Source organism: Pseudorasbora parva, chromosome 21, assembly GCF_024679245.1.
Source record: "Pseudorasbora parva isolate DD20220531a chromosome 21, ASM2467924v1, whole genome shotgun sequence".
NCBI lineage: Eukaryota > Metazoa > Chordata > Actinopteri > Cypriniformes > Gobionidae > Pseudorasbora > Pseudorasbora parva.
This window is the reverse complement of record NC_090192.1, coordinates 22,140,670-22,154,001: the sequence shown is the minus strand read 5'-3', so window position 1 is coordinate 22,154,001 and position 13,332 is coordinate 22,140,670. Positions and strand designations below refer to the sequence as shown.

At 38.9% G+C, this 13,332-nt stretch overlaps 1 protein-coding gene and 1 long non-coding RNA gene across 2 annotated transcripts in view; one reads left to right on the top strand and one right to left on the bottom strand.

Moving 5' to 3' along the window:
- pkd1b (polycystic kidney disease 1b) overlaps window positions 1-13,332 on the bottom strand; it is a 42,828-nt gene that overhangs the window by 26,445 nt on the left and 3,051 nt on the right. The window contains exons 5-11 of the mRNA XM_067430220.1: window positions 11,866-12,013; window positions 11,501-11,766; window positions 6,128-6,844; window positions 5,831-5,962; window positions 4,996-5,141; window positions 4,750-4,886; window positions 36-3,673 (exon numbers count right to left, since the gene is read on the bottom strand). Of these exons, the coding sequence (XP_067286321.1) occupies window positions 36-3,673; window positions 4,750-4,886; window positions 4,996-5,141; window positions 5,831-5,962; window positions 6,128-6,844; window positions 11,501-11,766; window positions 11,866-12,013 (5,184 nt within the window). The remainder of the gene's footprint in view (window positions 1-35; window positions 3,674-4,749; window positions 4,887-4,995; window positions 5,142-5,830; window positions 5,963-6,127; window positions 6,845-11,500; window positions 11,767-11,865; window positions 12,014-13,332) is intronic.
- On the top strand, window positions 8,213-10,108 carry LOC137056218 (uncharacterized). Its single transcript, XR_010900239.1, has 3 exons — window positions 8,213-8,293; window positions 9,452-9,552; window positions 9,954-10,108. It is a non-coding gene; the product is annotated as an uncharacterized lncRNA (long non-coding RNA).

Here is a 13,332-nt window from a genome sequence, read left to right as displayed (position 1 = left end):
GTAAATGAAGACTTTGCATTTATGATTTACTGTACCTCTATTGTGTAACTCCACTGGAACAGAAACCGCTCAAAATCATTGTCCTCTGAATCTGGATCAAAAGACTCCACTGCATCCAGTATCAGATCATACTGAGTTGACCAGAGCCTGTGAGAACCACCTTCAATCACGGGTACCAGCTGACTGTGGACCACGGTAAGTTTTACGGTCCTTTTCTGCTTTAGAGGAGTCCTCTGAAGTCTAGCGGTAAATGTCAGACAGTAGTTTCCCACTTTTAGAGTGTGTTTTGGCAGAGAAAGAAGTGGTGTTGTGACATCCACTGAATCATTTAAGGACACCTTGTCTATTCCTGAGCAATCTTGGCCCCTGAAGATCTCCCAGAAATATGATGCTTTATATGTAAAGCAACCGTTGAAGTCCACTCGAGCTTCAAAAAAACTCGGCCTGGATTTTAATATTTTATATTGTTCTTGGACAAAGTAGATGTGTGGCTGGGTACACTCCAGCTCTTGTACTCTAATTGTCATTACAGTGGAGGCCTCACTTATGTTGTTGAACGCTACTAATTTCACCACAACCTCACCAGTAGAATTGAATTTGTGGACTTGTCTATTGGATTCTGTAACCAGGGCTCCTTCACTGGCATCACTGAAATCCCAGATGAATTTAAGGTTGCTGCCTCCATCTGTCATGGCTACAAAAGTGATCGGATAATCAATAAAAGCTCCATCATGGGAGGTAAAAAGCTTCACTTCCTTCAAATACTTCTGTATAGTTGCTGTACTGGTCAGGGACTGTGAGCAGAAGCCATTATCAGCTTCCACTGTAACAGACAGGGATCCATTAGTAAAAGGTGTGAAGTGAACATTTTGCCCGAATTCCTGAGAGTAATGGACTCCATTTAATAGGAAAGTCCAGTGGTAATTGGCTTGTGAGTCACTGGATGCTTGAAAACGGATGTTTTTGGATGCTTCTAGGACAGCAGAGCAACATCCGATCAAACGCAGACCTTTAATTCTTTCCACGACTCTCACAATTACTGTTGCAGTTTGGTAACTGACATTATTTTTTGCTTTTGTTCTCACCAGATGGTTTCCAACGGAAAGAGAAGAGGTTGAATAATTGTGCCCAATATCCACGGAATAACTTGCATTAACAAACTCCAAAGAAAATGAAACTTCACTTCCTCGGGAGATAGAGGGTGAGAAAATAACCATATCGTCCTCACAGACAACATCACTGCTTGCGGTAAGTAAAAGTCCCTGAATGGCGTCCTGGACCTCAAGAGGGTATGAAACATTTCGCCAGCTAATGTCATTTGAGGCGTTAAGTGAGATCCGGTGATCGGCAACTTCTGCGAAAGAATAGCTAACAGTTTGATTGTCAGCGAGAACAGTAACAGTGTTGTTGTGAAACGTTATAACCCATTCCCAGTGCAGGACATTTCCTGTTCCTGCAGAGCCATGGAAAAACAGGATGCTATTCGAAGATACAAAAAATGGTCTGAATTGTCCATTTATCTGAATATCCACTTTAGAGATGTCTTCCTGAATTATTAGTTGCTTGTTTGCATCATCAGACCCGAACACATTCGAGACTGATACTCTGATCTTGACCACACCGATAACTTTAAAAACATGTGAAACAAAAGGCACATCTGATATTACAGGACTACGCTCAGAGCCGAAGAACCATGAGTACTGAAGGTCCGTTCCAGATGCTACACTCACAGATATCCTCACTGGCTTTCCTTTAGCTACAGCATTTATTGGTGACGAAACACTCAACCCAGACACAAGCTCAACTGCTCTCAGTGAAATTTTGCTATCTACTGATCCAAGAGCATTGGATACCACCAGTCTGATGTATATATCGCCGGGGCTGTTTGCAACAAGTGTAAACTGTTTGCTATTACCTGCAGTTCTGTTAATCCAACTTTGGTTTGCAGTCCACTCATATGTCAAATTAGATCCACGTGTCACTGATGCCGTCAATAGTACGGTTTGATTTGTCAGGACATATCTTGTAGACCGCAGCTCCTGACATTGAATTTGAACTCCATGTATTTTCTCTACAACCTCAATGCGCGCTATGGTTTCTAATCGACTGACGAGATTTTGTGCTGCAACTTTAATCTGAAACACCCCGGCTTTAGGAAACACATGCGTGAACGTGGACGTACCAGGCTTTGGAGGTGAAGAAGAATCTACAGTCCAGTAAAACACAACATTTTCTTTAACATCAGTCTGAGCTATTATCAGAGTCTCTTTTCCTGCCTCCACAAATGGCTGACTGGTATTAACCAATAAGGATGACAGAGGTGCCTGCACCTCAATCTCTATGGACACCGAACCTGAACTTATTGCATTAGATGCGGTGGCCGTCACACGAAACTGCCCAGGAAAACTGAAAACGTGTGACTGATTTTGTCCTTCCTTTTTGTAGCCATCTCCAAAATTCCACTGAAAAGAAACTGTTTTACCAGGAAGCTCGGCCCAAAAGTAATAGGACTGATTCACAGTCATTGCATCATGGCTGCCTTCATATTTTATGGTCAGATTTGATACAGGCCTTTGAACTAAAATGGTTGCTTTTGCTGTTCCGTTGCTGACTTTGTTATGCGCCTGCACTGAAATTTCATACAAACCCTCCTCTTGAAAAACAAAGCAATGGTGTGATTGGCCTTCCACTGGATCCATAGCACTAGCAGGGTCATTATACCACCGAAACAGATAATCTGTTGCTTTGGGAAGCACAGAAACATCAAAGCATATTTCCTCACTCACTGCTACAGCACTCTTGGCTGAAAACAGTGTAACATCTGTTATTTGGGCCTCAACACATATGCTGGTTTCATAATGGACCGAATCCACAAGGCTATGAGCTTTTACACCAACTGTGTAAGTCCCCGAAGTTAGAAAATGATGAGAAATAGTTGTAGCTCCTTTAACAACAGACAATGGTGTGCCATCTCCAAAATCCCAGTAAAAAGTCAAGAAAGGAACGAAGCCTTTGACTAACACCTCAAAATCAGTCTCTGCTCGACTCAAAATGCAGTCTGATGGGAGAATTTTACTAATTAGCAAACGATAGACTTCCACATTGACTAACCGGTGGTCTTTGCTTACAGGGTTATAAGCAGAAACCTCAACGGTGTAATTTCCAGGAGACTTGTAAATGTGCGAGGCTGAGCTTCCAGTGAGATCTTTTAGTATCGAACCGTCTCCAAATCCAAAGGTCCATTTTAGATGCGTTCCTGTAGACACTCTGCCACTGATTTCAAAGATGCAGTTCAGTTCAATGGAGCCGTTGTAATTTAACTGGAGATCCGAAACAGCCTCAACTACCTCCACTGCTGTATAGTTAGTCAAGACTGACAAGGAGTTGTTGGCACAGACGGTGACGTTGTATGTGCCGGGCCTTTTAAAAACATGCCTGACTTTACTGTAATATTCCTTCACTTCATCAGAGTCATCATCAAAATTCCATAAATAAAGTATTCCGTATGTAGAGGGCAATAGTGAGACCTGAAAGAGGATGGTGTGGTTGACTTGACAGACAGTAGTACATGATGACACCAGCAGACTGGATATTGGAGTCCTTATTTTAACAGTTACAGCCTTTTCAATTTGGTCGTATTTGTTGTACACCTTTATTTTCACTGTGTAGTCACCTAAAAAGAAAAATTGTATATCCTGAAATTAAGTAAGTATTTTTTTCCTAAGGCATAACCACTTAAAAGTGTGTTCAGTCATTTTTTATGTTATGCTGGCAGATTTTTTTTTTTTCTTGGGTTTCCGTCACATATTTTGGCAAAGCTTTTTTCAATTTTCTTAATGTCGATTTAAAAAAAAAAAAAAAAAAACATTGTGAAATGACGCTTCCATTACCTGAAGTTATGCGATTCAAGCATAGTTTTTTTCCTCTCACAATAAGTTATTCCAAAAACCATGGCAAGGAATGTTGGTATAGGTTTACATTAAAGCGCAGCCACTGCACTAGTCATTATTTTGATTCGAAGGAGACGTAGGCCTGTTATCCAAGCCTTTATGGCAAGGAAAGCCCCTTATACTTAGGAGGGGCAATGTCTGAGGTGTGTCTGCCTCTGCTTCAAAGTCTTGATAAATTGTGGAAATTCTTTGTTATTTGGAATCCAGTATTTCTGTAATTCTTTTGTCTTTTATGAGTTTAATGTCTCTTCTTCTGTCCAAACATGCAGCGTCATTTAAAAAAAAAATTGACTTTTACATACGCCAGATGACCTGTACACTGTAAAAAAAATATTTTGTTTTAAATTAAAAAAGTAAGTAACTTGGGTGCCTTAAAATTTTGAGTTTATTGAAATTACAAATTTGAGTTGATAAAATAAAGGAAATTGTTTATATAAATAGAAACTCAAAATATTGTATCTGAACCACATACATTTTTTATTGTATTAACTCAAATTTTTAATTTCAATGAACTTAAAATTTTAAGGCAACCAGGTAACTTATTTTTTAAATACTTTTTACAGTATACATTTTCAGTGGATTTTGCAAAATATATTTATTTTTTGATTTGCTTGAAAAACCACCTCATGCGAGTGTAAAACTTTTGTGACATATACGGGAGTTTCTGCAGAATTTACATTTCCATTGGGGCGTATTTTCAATTCGCAGCTTCAATTTACGCAATTTGATGGTTAATGTAAATGCGGCTAGACTGATGCCACTGTAGTGATGCACAATAAAAATCATTTACATCCAGTACCTGGAAAAGAAAATGTATGATGGATAGAGTCTTGCAGATAGACATGTTTGGCACTTTGGTGAAGATAGCTGTCTTCCATTTCTAAAGGAGCAGAAACCGGGTGACTGACAGATGCTGTATTATCACCGAAATCCCATCTGGAGAGATAAATTATTTTATAATATATCATAATGGAGCATTATACATTCAGAAGAGGTCAAACTTAATTTCATAATTCTAACTCAATTATAATTCAGAGGCATTAACCTGACTGTAACGTCTATAGAGATGTCAGCTTTAACTTGAATTGTGAAGAGAGTTGAGGTGTTTACAGCAATGGCCTCTGGCATGGAAATTACTGCTAGGTCAGCTAATGGGGTCATTACATCGGCTGTGAGCTTCACCTCAATTAACTGAGCGCTCACAGGGTTATTTGCCATTACCTAGAGCAGAGAAAGCAGTAAAGATTTGAAGAAATAAGAAAAATTAAATCATTCATAACAAAACCTAAAGCAATGATTCTCAATTGGTGGGTCGTGACTCCACAGTTCCAGTCGTTGACGGCAGGAAAACAGCAATGCTGGATGCAAATAATAAGATGCAACCAACCATATAATCATGCATAAGTAGGATAACAAAATAAATAGATTTATCTATACTTTTAACGTTTTACACAACTTTTGTTGTTGACATCAGGCTATGCATCCTATTAAAAGTATTTGCACTTGAAACAAAGAAAAATATGGATTGTGCCACTACCAATAATGGCTTTGTAGGATTAATTATTGGCTGCAGCGAGCAGGAACCCATTGAAATTCAAGAGACATTACCAAATACAACCAAATAGGCAAACTAAGACAAGCATGTCAATGTTGATAATTCAACTTTTTAAAAATAATTTTGTATTTGTTACCTATATTTCAGGTTATTGTTCTGTACGCAGGTAATTGTAATACTAATGCATTTTATAAAACATTTTGATATGAAGAATGTTTTTAAAAACAAGTCAAAAACCACCAAAAGGCTCTCATTGTATTGCTTTAGGCTCTGTTTCACAAACTTGTATTCAGAAATAGTTCTTAATAATTATTAACACGTTCACCTTTAGTGTGTATTCTGCTGGCTTTTTAAAAACCACATTGTAAGACTCTCCTATGTGTGCAGACTGATCCAGGTCATCGATAACCCATGTATACTTCACTGATGAGCCAGTGACTAATGAAGCTGTAAACAACTGTAGGGGGGAAAAACAGAGTAAGCACCTTAAAAAATCCTTCAAAGTCTAGTTATGACATTCTACAAACCTTTTCTTCAAATACCATGTAAATACCATTAGCACATCAAATTCTAAAAGGTTACTGGCAAACGTTTTACAATGACACACATAAGAAATTGATACCTGTGGTATGTCCACTAGAAGTCTGCTGAAGCCCTGAGGCTGGATGCTCAGCCCAGTGACGGGAATATGAGACACAACTCTCACACTCAGAGTCTGGGAGTTCAAGCTGTTTGAAGCCATGATGTTTAGTGTATGTTCCCCTTGACTAGAAAGCTCCAGGTACACATGAGAGAACCACGTGTCAAGAGTAGCTCTAACGCATCCTCCTTCAATCTCAGGCATCTCAGCAGGACAAGAGGATTCAAAAGGGACTCCATTCTTAGACACAGGGTCCGACCACGAACTCGTTGCTTTTCCACCTGAAATGATCTGGATGACAATGAGAGTTGGGATATTGACTGCAACATGCATTTGGTTCTCCTTGCCAAGCTTTGGATGCAAAACTTGCAACCCTGTGACAGGACTCTCTGCTTTGATTGGACTGTTGCTCAGTGAGGTGTTGGGTACTGGTGAAACTCCATAGTGCCGCATTGTGTCCTCGTAAATCACCCGTAGGTCACAGACCAGTCCATCTTGCCATTGGCCCTGGCCCATTTGGGCTGACATAGTCCCCTCAAACCAGCCCCCCCACTCAGGCCCATGCAGGGAGAGGTAACTCTGGCGCCAGATCGAACTGGTGCTGGCAACACAATGTAGGAATTCACCTGCTCTTCTAGTGTGTTGTAACACCAGAATGTCATCAGGATAGACAGTGATATGTTTATCTTGTACTATAACCTGCAAAAATACAGCCAAATATGAGTATTGGATTAAAAAGAAAAAGGTCAAAGTTATAATCATAATTTAATTATTCAATTACTATCGATTTAATGTTTTATTTGCTTTTTAATCAACTTATGAGCTAAGGTTCGGGAAATCCTGCACTGTGTATAAGTAACATGAGTTTCATAAAGAATCTTGCTTATTATTATTATTATTATTATTATTATTATTATTATTATATTGTGAATATGACCTCAAACAAACTCAGTATTATGCGGCCTTCAGGTGCTATCAGAATTTTGATAATTCCCACTTCTGAACTCGTAATTATGAGCTCATTGCATTAAAATTTTGAAATGGGCGTTCATGTGCAATTTTTTAACTAGGAAACTCGTATTTACGATAATTCCGATAGATAAATAAATGCTGCCTACACATGCTATCAGAATTTTGATAATTCCCACTTATTGTTGTGTTCAGGTGCTTTGTTGAAAAGAATGGAGGAAGCCAGGTTCATACTTTTGTGCGTCTTAGGAAAATGTTATTTTAACACTATAACCATTTCGTCCCAGAAAATCATAGAATCACTGGCAAACATAGCAGCACAACACAAAAGCATATTGTTTATAATCACATTCACAATAAAGGCATAATGTAGACAATAAAGGCTGCTTAAAGACCAAAATGGTAATAGTTTTCAGCCATACATGATCCTATTGTATAGCTACTTTTATCACACTACCCACTAAACACTGGACGTCGGATAGACGTGCAGATCATGTCTATATTGGGTCCGTCGGTCCATGACCAATTCTGGACATCTATTCGCACTCCAAACTAGGTCCACTATTTTGACGTCCAACCATGACCCAACTTGGACGTCAAGGTGACGTTCAACTTTTGACCTGGAACTGGGTAATTTTTTTGGACGTCATTTGGACGTCTATGACAGGTGCAAGAACATTTACATGATTCATTCATATGTAATGTTTTATTTACAAATATCAACATTGTTGTTATCAACATTAATACATATTATTTAGAAAAAATATATAAAAGGTTTTTTTTGTGCATTTTTTTTAGTTTAACTCGCACCGGTTCGTGGACGAATGAGTTTTTTACACTTGTACAATCTGTAAGTAGTTGCTTTAGTTTTCCAGGGACTGTAAATGCATTTTAATTAGCAGTTTACAGCAAAATTATTTTGAATAAAAAACTACTCTTTACAATTACAAATTCTAATATAACTGGACATTTTGAAAGGATTTAATATAGTTTGGATTTCAAATTGAGTCAAAAACCAGTCCACGGCACACAACGTCACTCTGATTGGCTGGGTAGCACATCATCATAAACCAACCAGTAAACGCTATTCTGATTGGCCGAGGCAACACGCCAGCCAGCCAGGCATTTGGCGCGATTCTGCGTGCAAGACGGCACATTCAGCCTGCATCGCTTTCGCTGGTGAGTCAATTTTTTCTTCTCTAAGTTGAATTTTGGTCAGCTTAGTGATTTTTATGTCATGTGTATGTATGTTAGGTAATTTAGCATGTCTTCACAAACCTGCTGTTACAGCCTCGAATGGTCAAGGGAGAGAGACCATGTCGAAAGGCATTGGTAGCTTGACATTTTGAGCGGCAAACTTGTCACGCGCACTATAAAACGCATATGTGTGTGATATTGACAAAAAATATCTTGCTTTTTGGGGGGTTTTCTCAATAACGATAATCAGACAATATCTGTTGAGTGTTTAGTAAGGAATAATGTACATCCAGCTGGTTATCGCAGTGTAAACCCAGACAGAGTGATCAGGACCCGACACGAAGCGGAGGGATCTTGCCACTTAAGAGCTTTATCCCGCTTATTACATGGCTAACAATACTTGTCTCAAGTAAATTAGACACGAAAAATTGTCTTGAGTTTAAATATTTTATTAGCTCTCACGCAAAGCTTCCGCGAAGAAAAACAGTTCCAAACTGCGAGTCGTTTTGAAGTTGACTGTCTGGCGCCATCTTGTGACTAAGAAACACTTCACCGCCACCCCAGAGGCGTGTGGAGCACGTTTTGACGGACAGCTGCATTTTTATGAACTTTAAAAAACAGCTACATTTACTGCTATTATACAGCTTGGATTAGCCAGGACTTTTTTATTAATATAACTCACTTTTTTATTAATATAACTAATTAATGCAGATTTAATTCGTCTGCAAGAAGAATGCCATATACACCTTGGAGGATGGCATGGTGAGTAAATCATGGGCTAATTTAATTTTTGGGTGAACTAACGTTATCCCTTTCAGAATTAATTTCATTGTTTCTTGAGCAGTAAATCATATTAGAATGATTTCTGAAGGATCACAGGAATAAATTACATTTTCAAATGTTCAAATAGAAAAGTTTTTATATTTTAATAATTAACAATATTACAGTTTTTTTGTCTTTCCAATAACATAAATGCAGCCTTAGTGAGCAGAAGAGATTAAATACATTTTAAAAAATGTTTTAAGGAGGACCACCCTGGGGGACACTGATCAACTAGTAAAAGGGTTTATTGCATGTGTAATGTTGTTCGTTCCTACATCTATCCTTCACATTAACTTAGTGAAATGTATTTTTCTTTAGGCTCTTTACCAACAGCCTCATGGCCAAATTTAATTTGAAAGGCAAGGGGAAAAGGGGGAAACGTCCTATAGAGGGAACCAAGGTTTATCGAGCAATAAAAGGTAAGTCAAATGTCATGTTGACCAGTCTATAAATAACTTTGGACAACATTTCCTTCCCTTCTGACTTAAAAAAAATAAAAAGCTATACCATCTTGTTAGATACTTTATTCATCCACAAGAGGAAATTAAGGTGTTACAGCATTAAAGGGATACTCCACCATTTTTTCATATTAAACTGTTATTCCCTTAACTAAAAAATTTTTGCTCACAAATATGGGGATTTGCCTGTTTGACTGCAGATTGCTGTTGTGTGTATGTATGTATGTGTGTGTGTATATATATATATATATATATATATATATATATATATATATATATATATATATATATATATATATATATATATATATATATATATATAATATAAATAAATAAATAATTTGTCTTTTTTTCTTGTACAGAAGGGATCATGAAATTTGATTCAGCAGCCACTGAGGACTACATCAAATTCAATGTATCTGAGCACCTCAAGCATGCACCACAAAGACTTGGAGGCGGAGGATTCACTATGCCCTGATTTATTATTATTTTTTGAATAAAGATGGAAATAAAGAAATGGCTATATTGAATTGTGACTTATTTGTATGTGTGTAACTAGTGTTGTATGTATGTATGTGGTCGCATGTTTCCAGAGGGTGAAGGATATGTTTTCTGTACCAGTTAATTTCACTGTAGCTTTGTGTTTAAGCTGCTAGTGTGAGCTGGAAATGCATTACACCTATGTATGCATCTCCATTTATCACCTGCTGCTTAGACAATCAAATTGAGTTTTTTGAAAAATAATCTAGTCCCATTTCAGAAGGTGGCATATGTTCCAGATAATTTCCCAACAACTTTTTTTTTTTGATTGTCTCAGCAACAACTGGAGACCCATAAAAAGACGCAATGCATTTCCTGTTGAAACTAGCTACTGAAACAAAGTTACAGGAAATTTAATACATGGTACAGAAAACATGTCCTCCACCCTCTTGAAACATGCGACTACAGTTATAGAAGTTGCATAAAAATGACGTCTAAAAATAGTCGAAATATGATGCTGAAAAGACGTCCACAAACGACAACATTTGGTCTATAAATAGCCCATATACGGAGGTCCCGCGGACGTCAAAAAAAGACGTCGCCTGGCGTTACAAAACAACCCCTTCAGTGGACCGAAATTGGATGTCCAAAATTACTTATAAAGGACGTCACTACGACGTCGCATTGCGCAGTAGAAGTAGCATAAAAACGACGTCTAAAAATAGTCTAAATATGATGTTGAAAAGACGTCCACAAACGACCACATTAGGACTATAAATAGCCCATATATGGAGGTCTCGCAGACGTCAACATTTGACGTACCGGTGACGTCAAAAAAAGACGTCGCCTGGCGTTACAAAACAACCCCTTCAGTGGACCGAAATTGGACGTCCAAAAATTACTTAAAGAGGACGTCACTACGACGTCACATTGCGCAGTGGGTATCTATAGATAGTCAGCTTGCTCACTATTCTGATGGTCAACTAGATTTTCGATGTGTTTAAAATACACAATAGGCTATGCTTCAAATGATTATTAATTTATGTAAATATGTACTACTTTAACGACAAGACAATGAAATTGTTTTGGGGCGGGGAAAACTAATAAAACCTGCCACAGCAGAAATTTGTCTCCCATCAAACTTGGGTATCAAAATTAGTCCCGAACTTCCCAGTGGTAATCACGACATCAGAGGGCGTTCATTTTACCTCTGAAACTCGTATTTACGATAATTCCGATAGTACGTGAAGGCAGCATAATGTAATATTGTTGCAGTGCTCGTCTTGTTGCTGCCATGCTGTTCAGTAGGCTACAGTGTAATGGACCATTTTTCTTTGCGGAAGCATTCTTATTAGTAGCCTATTACTAAATAATTAATAAAATAACGATTAAAAAAAAATCTGAACAGGTCAAGCTGCCATGCACCTACACTGATTTGTGTGAGTTCAGTGCTTGCTGGCAGTGTTAGTGACATGTCTGCCATCAGGTGGAAGAACGGTGGTGTCGCGGGGTATCGGGGAGGCAGAGGGAATACATGTCCCCCAGTAAAGGAGTGGTAAGGGCTGCACGGACTGGTGACGGGCAGACAGTTCTCCAGCAGGTGGCACCAGTACTGCCCACTGACACAGCCGCCAGTGGTGTTACACATGGGCATCGGTGAACAGCAGCTGAAAGGGTTCAGGAGAGAACTACAACCTGAGAGAGAAGAGGTTTCATAAAATGTACTTTTTTAACTGATAATTTGACAAACGGGTAATAAAATATGTGTTGCTCATTAATGCTTAATTTGCTCACCAGGTGGTACTAAGTGATGGCTTGGACTGCAGTATGGCCTTAAGATTTGCACTCTAGCAAAGGCCAGCTGATCACTTGGCTGCATCACCAAATCCAAAGATAGCACTCGACCCTCATGGCTGAACCAAAGACCTGGGAACATCATAATCTGTGCACACACAACTTTCATTTCAAAATAGGTGTGTATTAACTTTCAAATGGTAAAAATGTGAATCATAAAAATAACTTACATTTAAATATGACTATTTAATTTACTCTATGAACTAAGTGAACTTCTGGGAGTATATGTGAGACCACACTCAAGAGTGTTAAAGTGTTAAAATAAGAGTGTTCAATTAACACTAAAGCGGTGTTAAATGTGATGAGATAATTAACTAAATAACTGAGTGATGATTTACCATTACTGAAGATAGCTGATGTTAAAGGGGGGGGGGGGTGAAACACTCAGTTTTAGTCAATCTCATGTCAATCTTGAGTACCTATAGAGTAGTATTGCATCCTTCATATCTCCGAAAAGTCTTTAGTTTTATTATATTTGTAAAAGAAATATGGGCTGTACCGAGTCTTTCCGGAAAAAAACCGAGCGCCTGGAGGTGTATCGTGTGGGCGGAGCTAAAGAATGACGAATGCGCAAAGCGGTGACATCCTCAAGCGTGGAGAATCGATCTCACCCTCAACCCTTGCTATCGATCTCAGCTAATAGATATGATCCAGAATCTAATTCGGAGGCTGAAATAGAAACAGCAACAGCAGGACGTCCGTCTCTGTGGTATGTACTGTATTTAGTGGCATGTCAACATTTGTCTTTACTCTCAGTTTATGAGGACATGATTCGGTTTATGGACTGTTGTATGCGACCAAACCTTAGTAGCAAGCAAAACGGTTTTGCACGTCAGACTAGTGTAACGTTATACATAGAACAGGCTCAGCAATGAAGTCCGTTAGCGCATTTGAATGACGAAGGACGCGATCGTGTCGTTTACTGATGTTTACATACGTGACAATAAGCAACAGCACAGACATTTGAAGCAGTTTTACTCACCGGCTGCTTCCAAAGCAGGACCGAACCTTTATCGCTGGGACGTCTCAGTCAGAAACACACTTCTTGGAGTGTGGAGATCCACTTTGCGATGCGACTGAAGCATTTCTGCGTTCAAATCGGTTCAAATGCAGCGCTGCCTTCCCGGAATGCTGTGCTGGAGCATTGAAGTCGCTTAATGTCAAAGTGGAGGAATGAAGTGGAGCGCGGCGCGGATTATAACCGACATTAGTGTTCACGGCCGAGTGGATCTGCAGCTGAGAGCAGTGTTTACGGCCGTGCATTTCCACTCTCGCTCTAGTCACGCGCGCACCCTACCGGGAGAAGAGCCCGTACGGCCCATACAAGGACCTTCCGTTCTATTAACGTCAAGTCGACCCATACTCGAAAAAAACTCGCCGAAACTTGTGAGAAACCGGAAGGAGTAT